Source organism: Liolophura sinensis, chromosome 6 (genome assembly GCF_032854445.1).
Source record: "Liolophura sinensis isolate JHLJ2023 chromosome 6, CUHK_Ljap_v2, whole genome shotgun sequence".
NCBI classification, from domain to species: Eukaryota; Metazoa; Mollusca; class Polyplacophora; order Chitonida; family Chitonidae; genus Liolophura; species Liolophura sinensis.
This window is the reverse complement of record NC_088300.1, coordinates 64,880,470-64,898,556: the sequence shown is the minus strand read 5'-3', so window position 1 is coordinate 64,898,556 and position 18,087 is coordinate 64,880,470. Positions and strand designations below refer to the sequence as shown.

The following is an 18,087-nucleotide window of genomic DNA, read 5'->3' as shown; positions in this document are numbered from 1 at the left end:
CAATCTAAAAAGGCAGTTTTTGAAGACCTTCCAAAACATTTGGAATCAAAAACAAAAATATGTGCTTTATCAATTTGTTTATTTATATTATACATGTACTTCGGTAAAACAAACGCATATACTATAAACATTACATGAATGATGGATCTGTATATTTGCACACTCACTCACCGATGTTCTCTCCGAAGTCATGGACCTGGTCTAACTGTAAGAGCTGTATCAGGTCAGACTCTGTGTTTCCTGTTACCTGGGTGGAAATGAAGTTTACTAGGCCCTCGTTAGGGGCATCAAACTGGTCCACCTTCTCACTGGAGAAATCACGCCTGTACCACACCAACAACTCTGGGATGGTCACCTGACAAGACAACAAAGTACAAGAAATAAATAAATATATATATAGTTTCTTTTATTATGGCCATCAACTGATGTACACATTAGTCTGTTTAGAAAACGGTGGATATTGCAAGCTGATTTAATTTCTGAATATTTCATTGGTGTTTAATGCTGAACTCATCAATTTTCCACTTTAAGACAACACATGTTTTACTTTCTGTTTTAGGGGTGAACTGACACTAAATATGAATGAATGAATGCTTGGGGGTTTAACATTGTACCATGTAAATATGTCTTCAACAGGAAAAAACTGCTCATGCAGTCCACATTTCCCAAAAATCAGATGATATTTAAGTTTTGTTTTAAATTTTTAAACCCTCATCTGACATTGACAAAAAATTTATTCTGCCCATAAAACAACAATTTAAGTTGGTGTGACCTAAAACTGACAAGCCTCCTGATTTAAAGTCCCAGCCAAACAAACGAAAACTGGACAAGAGAAATAACCACCGTGGTCAGGCCCTATCGGATACAAACCTCAAAAAAAAAAAAATAAAAAATACTGCATATTGCCATTGGACCCAGCCAGGTAACAGGCTATCTTAAAATTACTGATCATACATTATTATCATTTTTGACACCAAACGTGAAATAATCGAGCATTATGTCAGGTGATAGTTATGTGAGGTACAAACGTACCTGTTTCTTGTCAAGGTCAATGCTGACTGTCATGTTGAGGTAGTCCTTCATGGCTTGATGGAGCTGGGTCTGGACCATATCTGGACTCAGAATCTTCACAAAACAAATCATCAATACAACAATGATCATAATGTATCTAGTTATTCAATTTAATGTTCTGTGATTCTGTAGAGGTTTATGAGTGCCTAGAGTACACCAAGGCCATTTAGCAGGTGCCTGACAAGCCTGAAAAGAATAGCCTGAAAAAACAGCTGGCCTGAAGAAATAATTTGCCTCAAGAATTTTTCGCTTGTACGATGGGTGGAGGAAACTGCAGTTCCCCTCTTAGTGAATCGTGGGACTGAATAAACCACTGACTTAATGCAAAACATATACGGGTAATCTCAGTTCATTCAGAGTATGTGTGGTTTTTGCATAATGGTCTATTTGTGGATCAATAAGATAAACTGATATGTGAATTGCTGGTTTATCACATTATGAACATGAGCCACTACACAACACATAATGAATCACAGTAAATATTTACTGCCTACACTCTTGCCGTAAGCCAACAGTGAGACAACTGATGGTGTCAGGATGTATACTTCACCGCCATACCTGAAGAGGTGGGGAGGAGACTGATGTATCCATGGTGACGAAAAGGAGGCGGGGCTCTGGAGGGGGCACAAACCGAAACCAGGGATCCATAGGGTCTAGTGCTGAGTGAGGAAAATACAGAGGTAAGTGGCTTTATCAATGCAACATGAAAATATGAGATCTTGTGACAATTACAGTTCTCTGCAGGTCCTGTTGTACTGAAATAGGCAATATCCTCATTCCTCAACCTTTTCGCATATGAAAGAGTAACTTTCAGTGCAGCTTTTGCACATATTAAGTTTGATTTTGGAAACACATCTACATTGGTTGGATTGGCCAATTTATCAATCTACACAGCATACATGTAATGCCTTCAGAATTTGCTGGAACATCTGAATAGGTTGAAGAACTACAATAACCACTCTACAAAATAACTGCTAAAATGACAAGCTCCGAGGCAGATCTCATTTAGCTCAAAAACACAAGAGTTTTTATTTATTTATTTATTTATTTATTTGACTGTAGTCAACAATTTTCCATTTACATGTATAGGATTGGTGACAGGTGTATACTGTAATTCTTCAAACTTTTTGCTTGTTTGCAAGGTGTTTATTCAAGCATATTCTGAAGACATTATTCTGTGTAGACTGATAAAGTTATACTATACCCACCAATGTAGTTCTGTGTCCAAAATCAAATTGAAAATGTGCATGAATTCGCTGAAAATTGCTCATATGCAAAATCTGAGAAATTATGGTACATGTAAGAGGAATAAACTCGAGTGCATAAACCAGTGGTACCTGACAAATCTCCTGACTTAAGAACTGTCAGCATATGGTAAATATTTTATATGTTTTTATCCTCAAATGTTTTTGATACAGGTGCCATCAGAAAATGACAATTATTTAAACTTCCTCTGTCAATGTACTCTGATCTCACCATAGAGCCTGCTCTTGAGAAGTTTGCTCCAGATGGCCGGAGGGTGCAGTCCACATCTGTTTATCACATACTTTAGATCGAACAAACTGTAATCAAAATGTACATGATATTTATTTATCTCACATCCCAGATAAAACTGTGAACAACAATAACAATGATTATGAATGATTATTTTGTCTACTGAAACACTAGAACTGATATCTTTCTCCATACCACAAAAGAAAAAAGCACAGTAAATGGGCAAGAAATTTGATCTGAATTTTTTCAAGCATTGACAGACTGCTTGTATTAAGTACATGTCACATTTAATGCTTGACTGTTAACCGTGAAGCACAGACCTCATTTTACATTACTCCACCTTCAAATTACACTCGACATTTTCATGCCAAAAAAAAAGCCACACAATTTTATGTGCAACATTTATACACTATATGAGAAAGTCTCAGCATTTATTCTACTCAGGTGTCATTACCTGACAATTCCCAGCTGTCCAATGTAATAAGCCACAGAATTGGACTGAATCACACAGTCCAAAATTCCACGGTCATCTTTCCAGTCCTGATGACAAAAACATAGAAGATATGCACCATGTGTTGTTTTTCCCTATCAGACACGAAGCATTCAGCCTCAAATAAAAGACCAGACATGATAATAAAAATTGAAATTTATAATGAGCAGACAACATAGCTGGCACAAACATTAAACAATAAATAAATTTAAAAAATAAAGATAATAATAATAATGACTTACCTGGTCGCGTAACATTTAACATTTATACATGAAAGAATCTCAAACGATATCCTGTATGAATGTTGCTCTGTTCACATCATGTATCATACAGTGTATTTGGGCACTATAAAATTTACAAGAAATGTAGAACACATTGATGATAACTCCTTTTACCCGATTATTTACATGCTTTAGGGTATGGAACAGGTAGCAATGGAGGGTTAATAAATTCTGTAGGTTGCCATAGAAACAAATCTTCTCTTCTCTTGATTTCAACAGGTCAAGCTGGACATATTTCAGTTCCTGAGTTGCCATAGAGATTTCATTAAACTCTGTCGTCTGCACAGTAATTTCTGCACAAGCTGAGGTGAATATCCCACGAGCATTGTTCCTCTGTGCAATATCTATAAATTCAGAAACAAGCCTCATTAAACATTTTTTTCTTTAAATCAGCACTTTTTTCATATTTAAACAATTCATAGATCTTCTACAATATATGTCAACAGTAGATTTAAGAATCTGTAATCATCTCTCATAACATAACAAAAAACATATAAAGTACATGCAAATTATCATTTCATTTAGTCATAATACTTCACATGGATTTATTAAGTTTTTTTAATTTTTAAATTTTAATTTAACTTTTTTGGCTGCATGTATTACATTACATTTCATTCAAAATCTTTGCAGACAGCTTTTGAGCAATGGTAAGAAGAAATTACATAGTCTGCCTCTGAAGACATATCCATTAAAATCCCACAGCCTAAAGTTTTATAAAAGCTATAATAAAGTCATGCACTAGGAATCAACAAAAACATACCTCGCATAAATTGTACTAGTTTAGACAGCAGACTTCTTGTCACAATTTCTGGGTGCCTGGGAGAGTTGCACTGTTGATATCCTTCATTTAGTACCACACGACCATCAGGTGTATAATGAACTGTAAACAATCAATATTGCTAATAGGTATTTAAACCTATGTAAAGCATAATTTTACAAATAAAAAAAACACAATGAATGTAATAGTTATTATTTCTGATATACAGAATTTACAAACATTGCTATTTTGCTTTTGTTGTTTTTTTTTGTTTCTTTTTTTTTGGCCTTAAAAAATATCATGAATAACTTTTCATGCAGGCGTCTTAGAAAGTGGTGTAATATTTGGTATGTGACTTACTGTCAGACATCTGGTGAGGGAGCAGCTCTCTCATATGCTTACTGGGCACCCTGGGACAACAGCTACGTACTATGATGTGGGTCAGGTTCAGACTTAGCTTTTGAGCAACTTTCTCAAGCCTACAAAAAACCAAGATATGAAGATATTATTAATTTAGCCTCTCGACAATTTCTGACAAAAACCAGTTCACTCAGCCTATTAGTACATGTATTTACATTTCTAGCCATTAATTCTTCAGATCTTAGAAAAATATCAGAATTTTTAGAAAATATTTTACTTTTATTCTAGATTCAATTAAAATGATGACCTGAATTCTCAATAAAAATGTAAAATATATTGAAAACAATGCAGTAACCTTCTAAATTGGCTGTATTTGCCATATAAATTTGTCTGAAATAGTTGCATTTTGACAGGCAAGTTAAGATCATATAATATTACCACTGTTGACAAAACTTACATTTTTCCAAGAGGAGACCATACTACCTTCTCAAGACCCCTCAAAGAATGTTAAATTCTTTATAAGATCAGAATCAGACAAATTGTGCAAAACAAGGTTTAAAGTCAAATACTATGTTTGCATAAATTTATGAAAAGGATGAAAATAAATTGCCTGTACACAAAGACAAGCCAATACCTTGCTGGCTGCATCTTTTTAACAAACATAAGTCTGCCAAGAGTAACTATAGGTCCTTCCTCCAGCATTCTGAAATAATTTGTTGGCACTACGACAGCATCTGCAAAAAAACATATGAACGAGCACAATGAAAATGTTTTCGAGAGTGTGTAGTAACACACACAAAAATGGCAAAACTTAGTCCTCACTTTATCATGTACAACATAATAATAATTTCATCGTGTGCAAATACAGAGACATCCCTGAACACTGTTTGATGTTGGGATTAGGAATGAGTTAAATGTGGAAACATTTTGTTTCTATGTAAGTATTCTACCATTATTTACTTAAATATATTTTATTTGTCATGTTTGTGAAAGCTTAAACATTGCATCCAGTAATTTTGAAGTTTCAACAACAAAAGATAGATGAGCAGCAATACTACATCTGCATAAGAGACAAGTCCTTGGTGTAAAGCTACACCAAGTGGTGCATGTAAGTAATGACATACATTTACTTTTGAGTAAATTGTAGTACTGTTTAATCTTTATACCTTTTGATTTGGCCTCACATTCAGCAACGAGAAAGGCCAATTCCTTCACATGGTCATACAGGCTGAGCAGATAGTTACGGGTAGCTGGGATACTGTCTGTGAAGTTCCTGAAAAACACAAATTTTCAGATTGATTATATGGCTGTTTCAAAATGACATACGTCACAATTTATTAATTCTTTGTATCTGTTTTATGCAGACTGACATTCCGTACTAAAACCAAGACATGAAGATATTATTTATTTGATTTACTTCATTTAATTGCTGTTTAAAGCTATATTCCGGAATTTTTCAGTTTTATGATGGTATTTAGTGTTATGGGTGGAGGAAACCAGATGGCCAGTGTAAACCTTTGGCATGTTACTGATGAACTTGTGATGTACAAATACTGATGGAAGACAAGAGGTTTTGAACAAAATCAGACTGAGCACATGCCCACATGAGCTTCATCAGATTTTTTATTGTTACCTAGAGAATTTATACTTCAAGTTCATTGTCGAAGGTCAGGTTTCAACATGCATCACCTGTGTCCCAGTGGAAGAAAGGTAATGACATACAATTATTGTGATTTTAAAAAAAAAAAAGATGATTAATTTGTGCGATACAGTAATGGTAAATTTTCAAAACTATTTTTTCTAAAATCAAACCAAATGATTTTTTTCTTAACTGTACTGTAGTTAAAATGAACTGACCTGATAAAGTGCAGGATGAAGCCTCCTGTTGGGATGTGCTTCTCCAGTGCATGGATCAGAAGTTTCATGGCATTGTGTACCACAGGCTGTTCCTGTTTACTGAAGGATTGTGGGCTGCCATGAAGCATTCCCAGTGAAGACTCAGACGAGGTTCTCTCCCTTGATGGCTTGGGGCTTGCCGACTTGATCACCAGGACTGACTGGGCCTTCTCCACCATTTTTTTCAGCACTTCAATGGCGGCGAGCAGGTTGCGGCAGCCTGAGGTGTTGATGGGATGAGTGGAGAGCAGTAAACAAGACTCAGGGCTGCATCCAATAACTTTTCTCATCAAAATCTGGTCGGCAGTCGTTGACTCTGGGCTTTGACAGTTCAACGCAAACTGAACCAATTCTCGCAGCTGATCCAGTAAAAGGACAGGGCCAGTTGGTTTAAACTCTTTCACTCCCTTTTTGTCTGCTGAAGGTTTCACTTCAGGGTTTCCCGTCACAGTGACCTTGACCTCCAAACTTTTGGTAATCTCAAGCAGATTATTGCATAGATCCCATGAGTGGCATGCAGTGAAGGTCAGATCTCCCACAACCAAACATGGAACAATTCCTGCATGGAAAAACTCTGTCAGTTGTATGGGCACTGTCTCTGTATTTTGTGGGGACGGCAACACTGGCAATGATGAAGATGACAGCAAATCATCTGTAATGCTGGAGACAGATGCAGTTGCCATGGCAGCAGCTGCCACATTAGCTAACATCTTCATGCTGATTCGACCAGACTTTCCCGAAGCTCCGCCCATTTCACGGCCTGATTTTGAGCCAAAACTGTGCAGTTTTTTTACAGCCTCTGAATACAATGCTGAAAATGCCACCTCAGCTATTTCTGGGCTACCATCCATGTTAAACATCTGTAAATTGAAAACGAATTATTATAAAATTATTACTATCAAAATAAAATTTCTTAATTACAATACTTTCTCACTACAATGATCATATATATATACTCTTAGAAAAATCCTTCCTTCAAATATTTTCCAAAATATGCCTTTTAATCAATTGAAGATATAAAGCTATAACTCAACACTTAATACCCAACTGAATTGGAGAAAACTAATAAAGGTATCTGCCGTAAGACTTTAAAGCACATAGCTCAGAAGAAGGAGATTATGAAGTACCTTGACAACTTGGCCAGCCTGGCCTGGTTGATTCCGCTTCAAACAGAGATTCAGAAGGGATCTTGGAGAAGACAACATCGATGGTATGATGCCTGTTGTGAGCTTTGCAACTTTCGATGTTCCCACAGACTTACGTCGGCTGGAAGATCGTGCTCGTCTCTGCCGTGAGCTGTCATATCCACCATCAGTGTACTGACTGCCAGTTGTCTCCCCTGTCAATACATTCAAATGTTTTCAGATCATGACCTTAGCTCATGTAGCTTTGCAATACTATTAGATAACGCTGTAATTCAATAAGTCAATGCAAATTATATATAAATTTTTAGCCTGGAAAATTAGATAACTGCACAAACCATATTAAAAACCAAGGCTGACTGACAGGTGTTTCGAGCTATACTTAAAACGTTTCACTTGCAAAATGAGCTGTTTCATTTGTTGTGAAAATTGGAGTGTCTGGGGTAAAGCCCCAGAGTTTAGAAAGGAACTGATCCACATATCCCTAGCTAACTTCATGTTACACCACCTCGATCTCCATACAAATACAGTGACTTGCTTAACTCCAACAAGAATGCATCAAGACCAAAATTCCCTGTGCAAGGCTGGAAGAACCTCATGCGTATCTAATAATTCAAAGATCAGTGATAAACCTGTGTCCCTAAAGATTGTCGCAGCTAGACACAACCTTACTACAAGTACATCCTTACCACCACCGGTTTCATCTGAACAATTGTGTCCACTTTTGAAGATACGTTTAACCCGCCGTTTTTCTGTCTCTTGACACCTGTCTTCATAGTCCTCGTCAGAACTGTTAGTCTCGGGCAGCACAGTTTCTGTAAGCACATGACCCGGCTGTTTGGGAATGTCAGGGTGAGCCACGAGCTGATACCGCCACTGCGCCTCACTTACAAACTGAGTCAGTCGTGATGTCCGCTTCTGTAGTTTGTCAGGGCTCACAGCACACGGCACAACCTTTGTTAAACGCCGTTCTGTTTCTGCGTTAATTTTCAGCGGAAGAGATTTCTTGTCTGCTGTGCTCGTGTCTCGATCTTTGCCGGCAAGTCGAAATTTCACTGTGTTCAGCTCAAAAAGGCAGTCGCGTAGAATATGCAGTAAATCCCTCACAACATACTCATTTGTCATGAAACCCAGTCTGAACAAACTTTGTACGCTGCCAGTGCTTAGCGTACTTGTAGCAGAAATCGGCTGACTACTATCTACTGCAGGCGACCTCGGTCTGACAAACTGAAGGTCATCCCTCAGTTTTAATGGTTTTAACTTCGGCTTTCCGTTGGGCACTAATGGGGTTTTTGTTTGCTCTCCAGCCTTTTTGCCCTTCATCTCTTTTGCATAAATACTTTCAAATGGTTCGTCAAAGTCTAAAGTAGATGGATGTGATTCCGCGCTAGCTGTCATGGCTGCTGAGACAACAGTGCCAACTTTCTGTGAGCTTTCTGATTTTGTCTTTGATGAGTCATCATCAGAGATAATATTACTAAAGTTTTGATGATCAACACCAGGTGATGACTTAACATCCTCAACTCCAGCGTCTCCACTTTCTGAGTCCGACTGCAGCGATTCTTGAATGTCCTTATGAGTGATAAATAATAACGAAAATATATTCTCTAAAATTTCAAGACGAAATGTCAAGGGAAAGACTTCTGATAAATGCTCCTTAACAGCTTCCAATTTTGACCAAATATCCCTGTTGTAAAACTCCTGGAATTGAGCACCATCTTGAAGGTCAAGGTCTGTAGCAGAGGTCGATGCCTGATCACCAAGGTCACTCTGAACAGACTCCCTCACAGTACTACTCATACTGGTTGATGAGAGTTTCCGTCTTACTTTCTTCTGAGTTGGGTTCATGAGATCAACATGAGCATAATCTAAGCAAGTCTTTATAGCATGCATGACATTCTTTAAGGCACAGTAACTTCTGTATATGGAGATGTCCCTCTCTTGCTCTAAGCTGATTGGCTGAATTCCCTCCTGGTCCCCATTTTCCACATTCTCATCAGCAAACCTCACTGTTCTCGTGCTGAGGTTATCATTCACTGCAGTAAAGAAAAAAATGAAACAAGAACACTTAAGATAGTTATTGTTTAAGATACATGGCATACTTTGCTGTAGGTATGAAAATTACCAACTTAATTACTAAGAATCCCTTCACATTTTTTGCATTACAACTTATTTTCTTTGTATCTCTTTTCTTTGGTTATTCAGTGGATCACCTTACAGTTACATAAGAAGACAGACTTAATGTTCACTTTGATTTTGTTGATCCGTTGAGAGATTTACAAGTTTCTCTGTGGCTGGGTGAGTCTGAAGATCTTCTTTCTGATTGGATGATTATGATAACAGACCTATTAGTTTCTGTAAGACAGTGTGGTTGGCTCTGACAACAGACTTTCTATGTAGCTGACAACAGGCTTACTGATATGTATATGATTGTATTAATCTGATGATTTTCTATGTGGCTGAGTGGGTTTGATAAGAGACATACTGGTCTATTTTGGGTAGATCTTATGCCACCCTTACTGGTTTTTGTCTGATTGGGTAAATGTGAAAACACACGTCCTGGTGTCTGTGTGGTTGGGTAAATGTGACAACACAGGTCCTGGTTTCTGTGTGGTTTACATGTGGTTTGGTGAATGTGAAAACACACTTATCGGTTTCTGTGTGGTTTACATGTGGTTTGGTGAATGTGAAAACACACTTATTGGTTTTTCTGTGGTATGCATGTGTTTGGCCAAATGTGAAAACACACTTATTGGTTTCTGTGTGGTTTACATGTGGTTGGGTTAAAGAGACAACATACTTACTGGTTTCTGTGTGGTTGGGTGTTCTCTCCAGCAACCCCAGCACCTCTGTCTCATCCAATGAGGAGAGCTTAGCGGCATGATGAAGGACATATAGAACCGAGTGGCTCTCCAGTGTGCGGAACAAATCAGTAGCCTTTTGTCCACAGCTGGAGGTCTTCTTTTGTTCTCGGAGTCTGGAGAAAATGTAGAATGTATTTCTTAGTATTTATTTATTGACTGATGTTTATTCAGGAATTTTTCATTTGTATAACAGTGATCAGAATTATAAGGGGTGGAAACTGGAACGCCTTTAGTAAATCAGCCAATCTTATCAGGTATCTGACAAACTATTTTTCAGGAAGACCGTTTCAAAATCTTATAAAACCACATTAGATAATTGCCTTATGAAGGTACTAGTTTCCATGTTGAACAAGGAAGAGATGTTCAAGCTGTAGGAGCACCCATGACCCAGGTAATACCTCTTCCTCATATTGTAAGCTCAGTGACATACTGTACCTTGTTTTCTCCAGACACCATTCAATGAGGTCCAGCTGATAGGCCAGTTTGTTACAACATCTGTCCAAAGCACCAGACTTACTCACAATCTGAAGCATAAGATCATACTATCAAATACAAATCATTGAAATCAAGGTATACATACTACAAAATATCTATTACAAAAGTAGAGATTGGTGCGGAAAACTAGAAACAATATCAAGTCTACATAGTACAATGTGACCTTGGGGCCCCCTGTGGTTAGAATCAAGGCTCTCCAGTCGAACATGGGAAGGCCTGTCAGCAACCTGCAGATGGTTGTGGGCTTCTGCCCGGTTTCCTCCAACCATAATGCTGGCTATTGTTATATACATGTAGGTGAAATATTCTCTCGTACAGTATAAAACCCCGATCAAATAAATAAATAAAATAAACTGGTTTCAATCAAAAGACTGAACAGTGCTGCATCAGCCCTTTCTGTCATCAATTAATTAAAACATGATTATTTACATGTATCTGCTACTGTTTGGAATAAATAACAACTGTGAACATTTAGCATCTTGTCAGAGACTTCATGTTGAAAATGAGAGCCCAGTAATAACAATTCTATCCATGACTTGAGCTGTGTACAGATATAAAAAAAATGTAACATTTCATTTGTAATGAGGTTGCGTTGGTTTTTCACATACTGAAATTGCAGCTGGCTGAGCAGGAGTATGACATAAAGTTATAATTGTGATATCTTCATTATGTCGAGCAAAATACCTGATCAGTCCGCAGAACAGACAGAAGCCGTCTTGCATTGGTTGAGGTGTAGCAGTGATTCCAGCCAATCAGGACAATAAGTGGTTTCAGGGGCCATAACTCCTCAGGGGTAAACAGCTGTTCTAGTTCATCAAACTGCTCAGTCTGTATAAATCCCAGGGCTGTACGCTAAAACAATGTACGCATGCATATTTATGTCACAGATAGCTTATTTCACATCCCACATGGGTATTAAAAATGCAGACATACCCTTTATGTATCTCAGGACATATGCTTTTGTACAGCTGTAACAAAACAGGAACAGCACAAAGAAAATATATGTACATGTATCTGGGTGTACATTTTTGCTATAATGGTCATTCAAGATATGTGGACATTAACCAAAAGTAGAATTTCTTGGCAAAAACACCAATAACATTTATATTAGGAAGACAAGTTGCTATGGTGATTACGCAATGCTGTTTGGGCCAGCTGAACAATTTTCTCCACTATTCTGGTTTTGTCAAGTTGTACTGTATTTTAACGATAACAAACAACACTCTTTCACACTCTGGAGATCACACAACCTCCCTACTTGCTGTCAATCAAACACAACTTTTTCCAGCTGTCTACGTGTACAACTTATGCGTTGTTTTTTGGGGCAAGAAAAGAAGCATGAAGAATTGCACAGTATCTCGAGAGAAGAAATATCAGACCAGTGCAAGAAGCTTAGGTCAGCCATAATTAAAGTCTTTCACCCCACTCTGTTCAAGCAAAACTATAATGATTAAACTGATGATGAGTTACACATGACTTCCTCACTCAAATACTGTTGGGATCACGCTGATTTGTGAAAAATGACAGGCTAATGTATAAATTCTCTTTCACTTACCACAATCTGGTCAAGAAAGTGATGGCGCTGCTGCAGTACGGTGATGAGGAACTGTCTCCATGCTTTGTCTCTGTTCGCATACATGCACATAGATAACAGGTCAGCCTGCATTTGCTGACAATCCTCCAGTGGCTGGAGAGTGTTGTCACTTTTTGTATTCATTTTTTCTTTTTGCAGCTCGTTGTCCATTATTAAGAACTGATTAATCAGGTAATTATCCTTCCTGCTGAGCAGGCAGGAGTATAGACGATATCTGTCCAGACTTTCTCCATTCTCATCACATGATTTTATCAACATGCCCAACAACGATGTTAAATGTTTCTGATTAAGACTGGGTTCGGGATCATACAGTGATAGTATGGTGTACAGTTTTTCTTTTACGTTATCCCTTTCATTTTCACTTTCACTTTGTAGTTCAGACAGCCTCTCCAGGCAGTAAAGCACATTGTCGATGTACAGTTTCTCCAAGGCCTCATTCTGAACTCTGTAGTTTGCCTGGCCTTTGACCTTGATAGCAGTGATGACAGCATGACCAATGGCAGGTTCTGTCTCTAGGCTAGATTTGAGAAATGTAAGAGCTGATGGTGACAGGTATTTATGGCTATCCCTTAGTGAAGGACTAGATGAGGTGGATTTTAAACCAGAAATGTGTCTGTGATACTGGTATATTTCCTGAAAAGAGATAACAGCAACTCAATACAGATAATGTGACAAAAGTACAAATTCATAATTAAAACTATATGTTATTTTATACTTGAATGATACTTGAATTTACTAATTTTGTTGGTGTTTAACACTACAATATTTTGGAAAATTACTTATTTTTAGAGGAAACCATCAGTTTAAATATCAGTATCAAGAGAGTTTTGTATATGGTATGAAATCATCAAAACGCAACATTGGACTAAAGACAAGTTACAAATTCCAAATTGATGGAAATACTTTTCCTTGCCAAGTCCTCAATACGCTTCCTGATCGATATAGTGGTAGGTGATAAGCCATCAAGAGGCAAAGAAAAGGCATACATGGCCACAACTATTTCGTTCTGGTGTGCTTGGTTAAAGCTGTAAGTTAATTTTTAATGAGGAATTCTTAAGAAAGCATGGGATACGCCAAGTTAGACAAACAGGGAACACTACATGTATGTTGAAGCAGACAAAGCAGGCAAAATACGTTTCGGGGGACATTAGCAGAACAGGTGTCTTCTTGGGTTACAGAAATAAAGCTGATAACATAGTGGCGCTTTTGATTTTATCACAGTGCATGTTTGAGCTCACTTTGATATCTCTGTTATGTTACATCGCATAAAAGAACGAGGCATTCAGAATAAAGGTAGTTTGCCTGATTGAGCAATTTGTAAAACTGCATAATGTTCAAGCTATGTGATACATTCAAATATTGACCTCAAAACCCAAATAAAAAGTAGAATGATGACACTGTCATACACAGATATTATCCTCTAATTATACAGTGCTAAGATCTTGTCATTAAATCAATGTGAAAGACCAAAATTATTATACTATATGTGTGACAACTATGACTGTTTATGACATGCGTAAGGATTGCAGAGCTGTGACTTCATATGTTATGGAGTTGAACATGATTCTGGTAGTAAAAAACTGTGTGTGAAGTAGTGCAAAACTTTACCACAAAGGTCTTTGATATGCAAACTTTGAACTGCATTTGGCAATCCATGTACTATAGAAGGCAATTGCAACCCTGTGTAAAGCTGAGTTATATAGCTGAGTAAAATGTTGAGCTATGAGGTAAAAGGCTTCCTGGAGCTTTGATATGCAAATTGCTACCGATGGTTGGCTATCTGGGTACTATGGGTGGTCACTACAACCGTATGATTGGGCAAAAACTTTAACCAAACTGGACACCCACACCTCCACCAACAGTATCTGATCCCTCTTTCACAATAACTCTCCTTATTTCATAAGATGGGCTATAAAGGCCATCTTCTTGTCAGTAAACGTTGATTCTACGCTATAAGCTTCATATTAAAGTGTTAAGAAACCTACCCTTTCAACAACCAATGGCATTGCAACCCTCGTACTTCCGCCAAGGCAATTTCAGCCAATCAAGGATAATCCAGTAAAAATCTGTATTTCCATTTTTTTGAAGCAAATGTATGTGCGTTGGGATCCGATTTATTCCTTGACTTAACGTTATACATCAGCAATAACAAACAGGAAGAGGAAAGTCACTGTGTTACCAGGTAATGCTGGGTGATAATGAAATAAAGAGGCTGAAACGCCAATCGATGAAGCCTAGTTATTGTTGTTTCACAACAAATCTTAGTCATCAAGCCTATTCTGCCACAAAATGACTGTCCTCCCAATAACTGTTAACATGTCAATGCGCAGAGGGTTATTCTTTCTGCTAGCACTTCTACATCTAGTGTGAAATGAATTTATTTCACATACCACATACTTCTCACTACAGTATCAATAACTTATCTTACTGGATCCTGGATTATGCATATTTATGAAGGAAAATTCCGGGCTTTGAAAAGTTAATATGGCTCAGTAAATCAAGGTAGATGATGTGAGACATTGCTTCGAAAACTTCAGCCGCCTTGTCTTTTCACCTTGTTCTCGCCACAATATAGCTGCAATACTGCAAAGTGGCGTTAAGCCATAATCATTCATTCATTTATTCATTCAGACATTGCTAGCTTGATTAAATGAAGATGTCAAAAAGGCAAACATTTTAACCTTTATATGGGATACTTTATTATATAAACATTTGGTCCAGTGATGCCTTTTCTTTTAATATTGTGTTTTCCTCATTGAGCTAAGCAAACAATTGACAGATCATGAGATAATGGAGTAACTATGGTGATGGTACCTTAATGATAGTAGATGAGGGATTCTGTGTAAACTCTGTCAACAGCAGCCTGAATTCCACATCTTTAGTTAAAGACTGTAGATCATCAGCCTGCAGTGAGAAAAAGAAAGACACAAAAATAACAAAGACAAATTTGCAGCTACATGCAGTTAGATAATATTGTAAAGAATAGTGTTTGATTTATACATAGTGATTTATTGACGTTTAATACTTTTATGACAAGCTGCATGGTGGGAGAAATGAAGTGCCAAGAGTAAACCACCAGCCTCAGGTAAGTCAGTGACAAACTTTCCGCAAATCATGCACAAGATTTTCACCAGTACGCTATGTTCAATGTGTATGCAAAATTGGAGGAAGGCAAGTAACACTGAATAATGCCTTCAGAATATGTCTAAGTAATGCCTAAGAATTACAGTATTTAGACTCTGAGAACACCTACAGAGGAATCTAGACTACCCTATTTGTTCTAATTTTTCGGATACATATAAGTAGTGCTGAAAACATGAACTACATTTCTCTCTCGTTTTTTTTTTTTTGGGGGGAAAGTAAAGATATGAATATGTTGGACATTAAATGTACTAACCATGTGAAAAAGAGAAACTAAGTATTCCTGCTACAGTTACACATATTTTGGATAAAAAGAGCAGACCAGGTGTCTCAAAAATTAGAAGAATTAGGGTAAGAGGAATCTCAGAAATTTTGTTTGCAGCAAGGATTAACTGAATCAACACCTTGTCTGTTCCTGCAATTAAAAGACAAAATGCAAGCATGTTTACCCTGCTTAACCAATATCTGTGATAGTTTGGGTTCCAACCTTTAGATTTAAAGCAACTGGCAAAGTACGAAATTCAGCCATTTGGTACAGTGGATTGCTTAAAATTTCATTTTATAGAGAGCTTGTACTTATTATAAAACAAATGAATGTACATGTAAATCATGTGAACCTGACTCAATAGAAAATAATTTCACTTTTTAGTAAATTTACTAGATTTCATTTGTGAAACCTGAAGCCAGAAATAAACTTTGTGTACATGAAATGGAACTCAATGACTCATTTGATTAAGTTTGCTTTATCATAATATACTGAAGCAAAATTACTAGACTAGATCATATACTGGTACTACAAACATACATGTGCATACTGTTTTCCCATAATTCTGTTTACATGCATGTACTAACCTCTCCACTGGCTGTCAACAGATTTTTATATTCAGTCAAACAGAGCCAGGACAGATGATGGGGTGACAATAGGTTATCTCCCCCTTCACTGAAAAGCAATGATGAGGTCAGTATTAAATGGATAGTCCCTTTTCCTTGAAATTCTTGCTTGAACATACAGCCATAGCTTACACAAAGAGAGGCCAGATTCAAACATGTGTATGAACAAAAGAGAATTTATTCACAATTGATAATTTTATTTGACTGGGGTTTAACATCTTACTAAAAAAAATACTTAAATTATACCAAATTGGTCTGGTTTAATAATTGAACAAATCAGGAAAAGCTCAGAGAAATCCACTGTCCTAAAACCTGGTAGCTGACAACTAAGGCCCTCCTTGCAATATATTTAGGGTAAGTCTGTTGAGACATTTTTTCTCACTTCTTTTTAAAAATTTTTGAATCTTTAAAAAGAAGCAATTTGAACAGGATAGGCAACACATTATACAGCTATAGGGCCCTATACGGTGGGTAGTTACGCTTATGTCAAACACACATCATCATGTATATCATACATCGCTTCACTTAAGAACAGGTAACTCTACCACTGTGCTCTAAATATGCTAGTCTCAAAGCACCAATGGGCGAACACAACACCTGATGACTTATTTAGGCTTTGTGGTTTCTTGTCAGATCATTAGTGTACATTCTTTCTGGCCATAAAGATAGATTTGTTTAATAATCAGAGATTATCAGACTTTGACACAGCTAATAGTTTTGATAAGCATTCAGCTGGGCTATTGTCAAATATAGGGTCAGAGGTTCACCTATTTGAAATGATCATGTGGTATTTACATAAATCAAGACTGGAAGACCATGCATAATGTAGGGCTTCTACATGGAAGAAAAGTGGACTTTCACACCCAAATTAAACAACTGTGATTACTGGAAATTACTTAAACTATCTGAAAATATTAATCAGATGCCGAAGTTTTGTCTTTGTTTTGATACTTTTCTTAGTGACGTCAAATGGATGGGACTGCGATGTGTCATCCATCAGAGAAACATCATGATTATTGTACATACACACTACATCATTCAAAACGATACCAGCAAATTTATTTCTGTTGTGTTCAACTGCATGAACTGGTATTTTCAAGACTTGATTTAAATAAATGACTTAATTAAATGATTACTTGATGACAGATAAAGGGTCAATTTTTGCCTCTAGAATCTGCTCTGAATGGAGTTGTCGATAAACAGCCCGATTCTTCGTTATAATTATGAAATTGAGTAGAATGTTCAAAAAGCAGGAAAGACCTTTTGCCATAAGGATCCTCAATTACATCTTTCAGGACGTCTTTGGTCTTCTTTCGGTACTCAGCTGATAGTGAAAGTTGCTCGACGCAAGACGCCGCTACCTCCCACCGGCCACTGGACAAGTTGTCGCAAAAATATTGAAAGAGAAGTTTCGCAGATTCCTTCTTTTCTCTTCCCAACGGATACTTTGATGGTGTCTCGTCTTCTGGATTACATTCCATAGTTGCAGCCCGTTGTTATCGGCATGCATGTTAACTCAGAAAATGTTTAAAATACCATACATAGCGATTTACACGTACATTTCCTAACTTTCTAAACAGAAGGTCACCATTTTGTCTGTCACATGAGCTG

The 18,087-nt window shown here is 37.2% G+C and overlaps 1 protein-coding gene across 1 annotated transcript in view; it reads right to left on the bottom strand.

Annotated features, from left to right (window-relative positions):
* Window positions 1-18,041, bottom strand: part of LOC135466561 (zinc finger FYVE domain-containing protein 26-like) — a 40,524-nt gene extending 22,483 nt beyond the window's left edge. The window contains exons 1-20 of the mRNA XM_064744110.1: window positions 17,737-18,041; window positions 16,438-16,525; window positions 15,259-15,348; window positions 12,406-13,077; window positions 11,535-11,702; window positions 10,791-10,879; window positions 10,296-10,468; window positions 8,181-9,527; window positions 7,477-7,688; window positions 6,311-7,209; window positions 5,620-5,726; window positions 5,088-5,187; window positions 4,454-4,572; window positions 4,097-4,216; window positions 3,451-3,680; window positions 3,020-3,105; window positions 2,548-2,633; window positions 1,630-1,730; window positions 1,033-1,125; window positions 172-355 (exon numbers count right to left, since the gene is read on the bottom strand). Coding sequence (XP_064600180.1) covers window positions 172-355; window positions 1,033-1,125; window positions 1,630-1,730; window positions 2,548-2,633; window positions 3,020-3,105; window positions 3,451-3,680; window positions 4,097-4,216; window positions 4,454-4,572; window positions 5,088-5,187; window positions 5,620-5,726; window positions 6,311-7,209; window positions 7,477-7,688; window positions 8,181-9,527; window positions 10,296-10,468; window positions 10,791-10,879; window positions 11,535-11,702; window positions 12,406-13,077; window positions 15,259-15,348; window positions 16,438-16,525; window positions 17,737-17,957 — 5,185 coding nt within the window. The 5' untranslated portion in view covers window positions 17,958-18,041. The remainder of the gene's footprint in view (window positions 1-171; window positions 356-1,032; window positions 1,126-1,629; window positions 1,731-2,547; window positions 2,634-3,019; window positions 3,106-3,450; window positions 3,681-4,096; window positions 4,217-4,453; window positions 4,573-5,087; window positions 5,188-5,619; window positions 5,727-6,310; window positions 7,210-7,476; window positions 7,689-8,180; window positions 9,528-10,295; window positions 10,469-10,790; window positions 10,880-11,534; window positions 11,703-12,405; window positions 13,078-15,258; window positions 15,349-16,437; window positions 16,526-17,736) is intronic.
* Window positions 18,042-18,087: the final 46 nt, after the last annotated feature.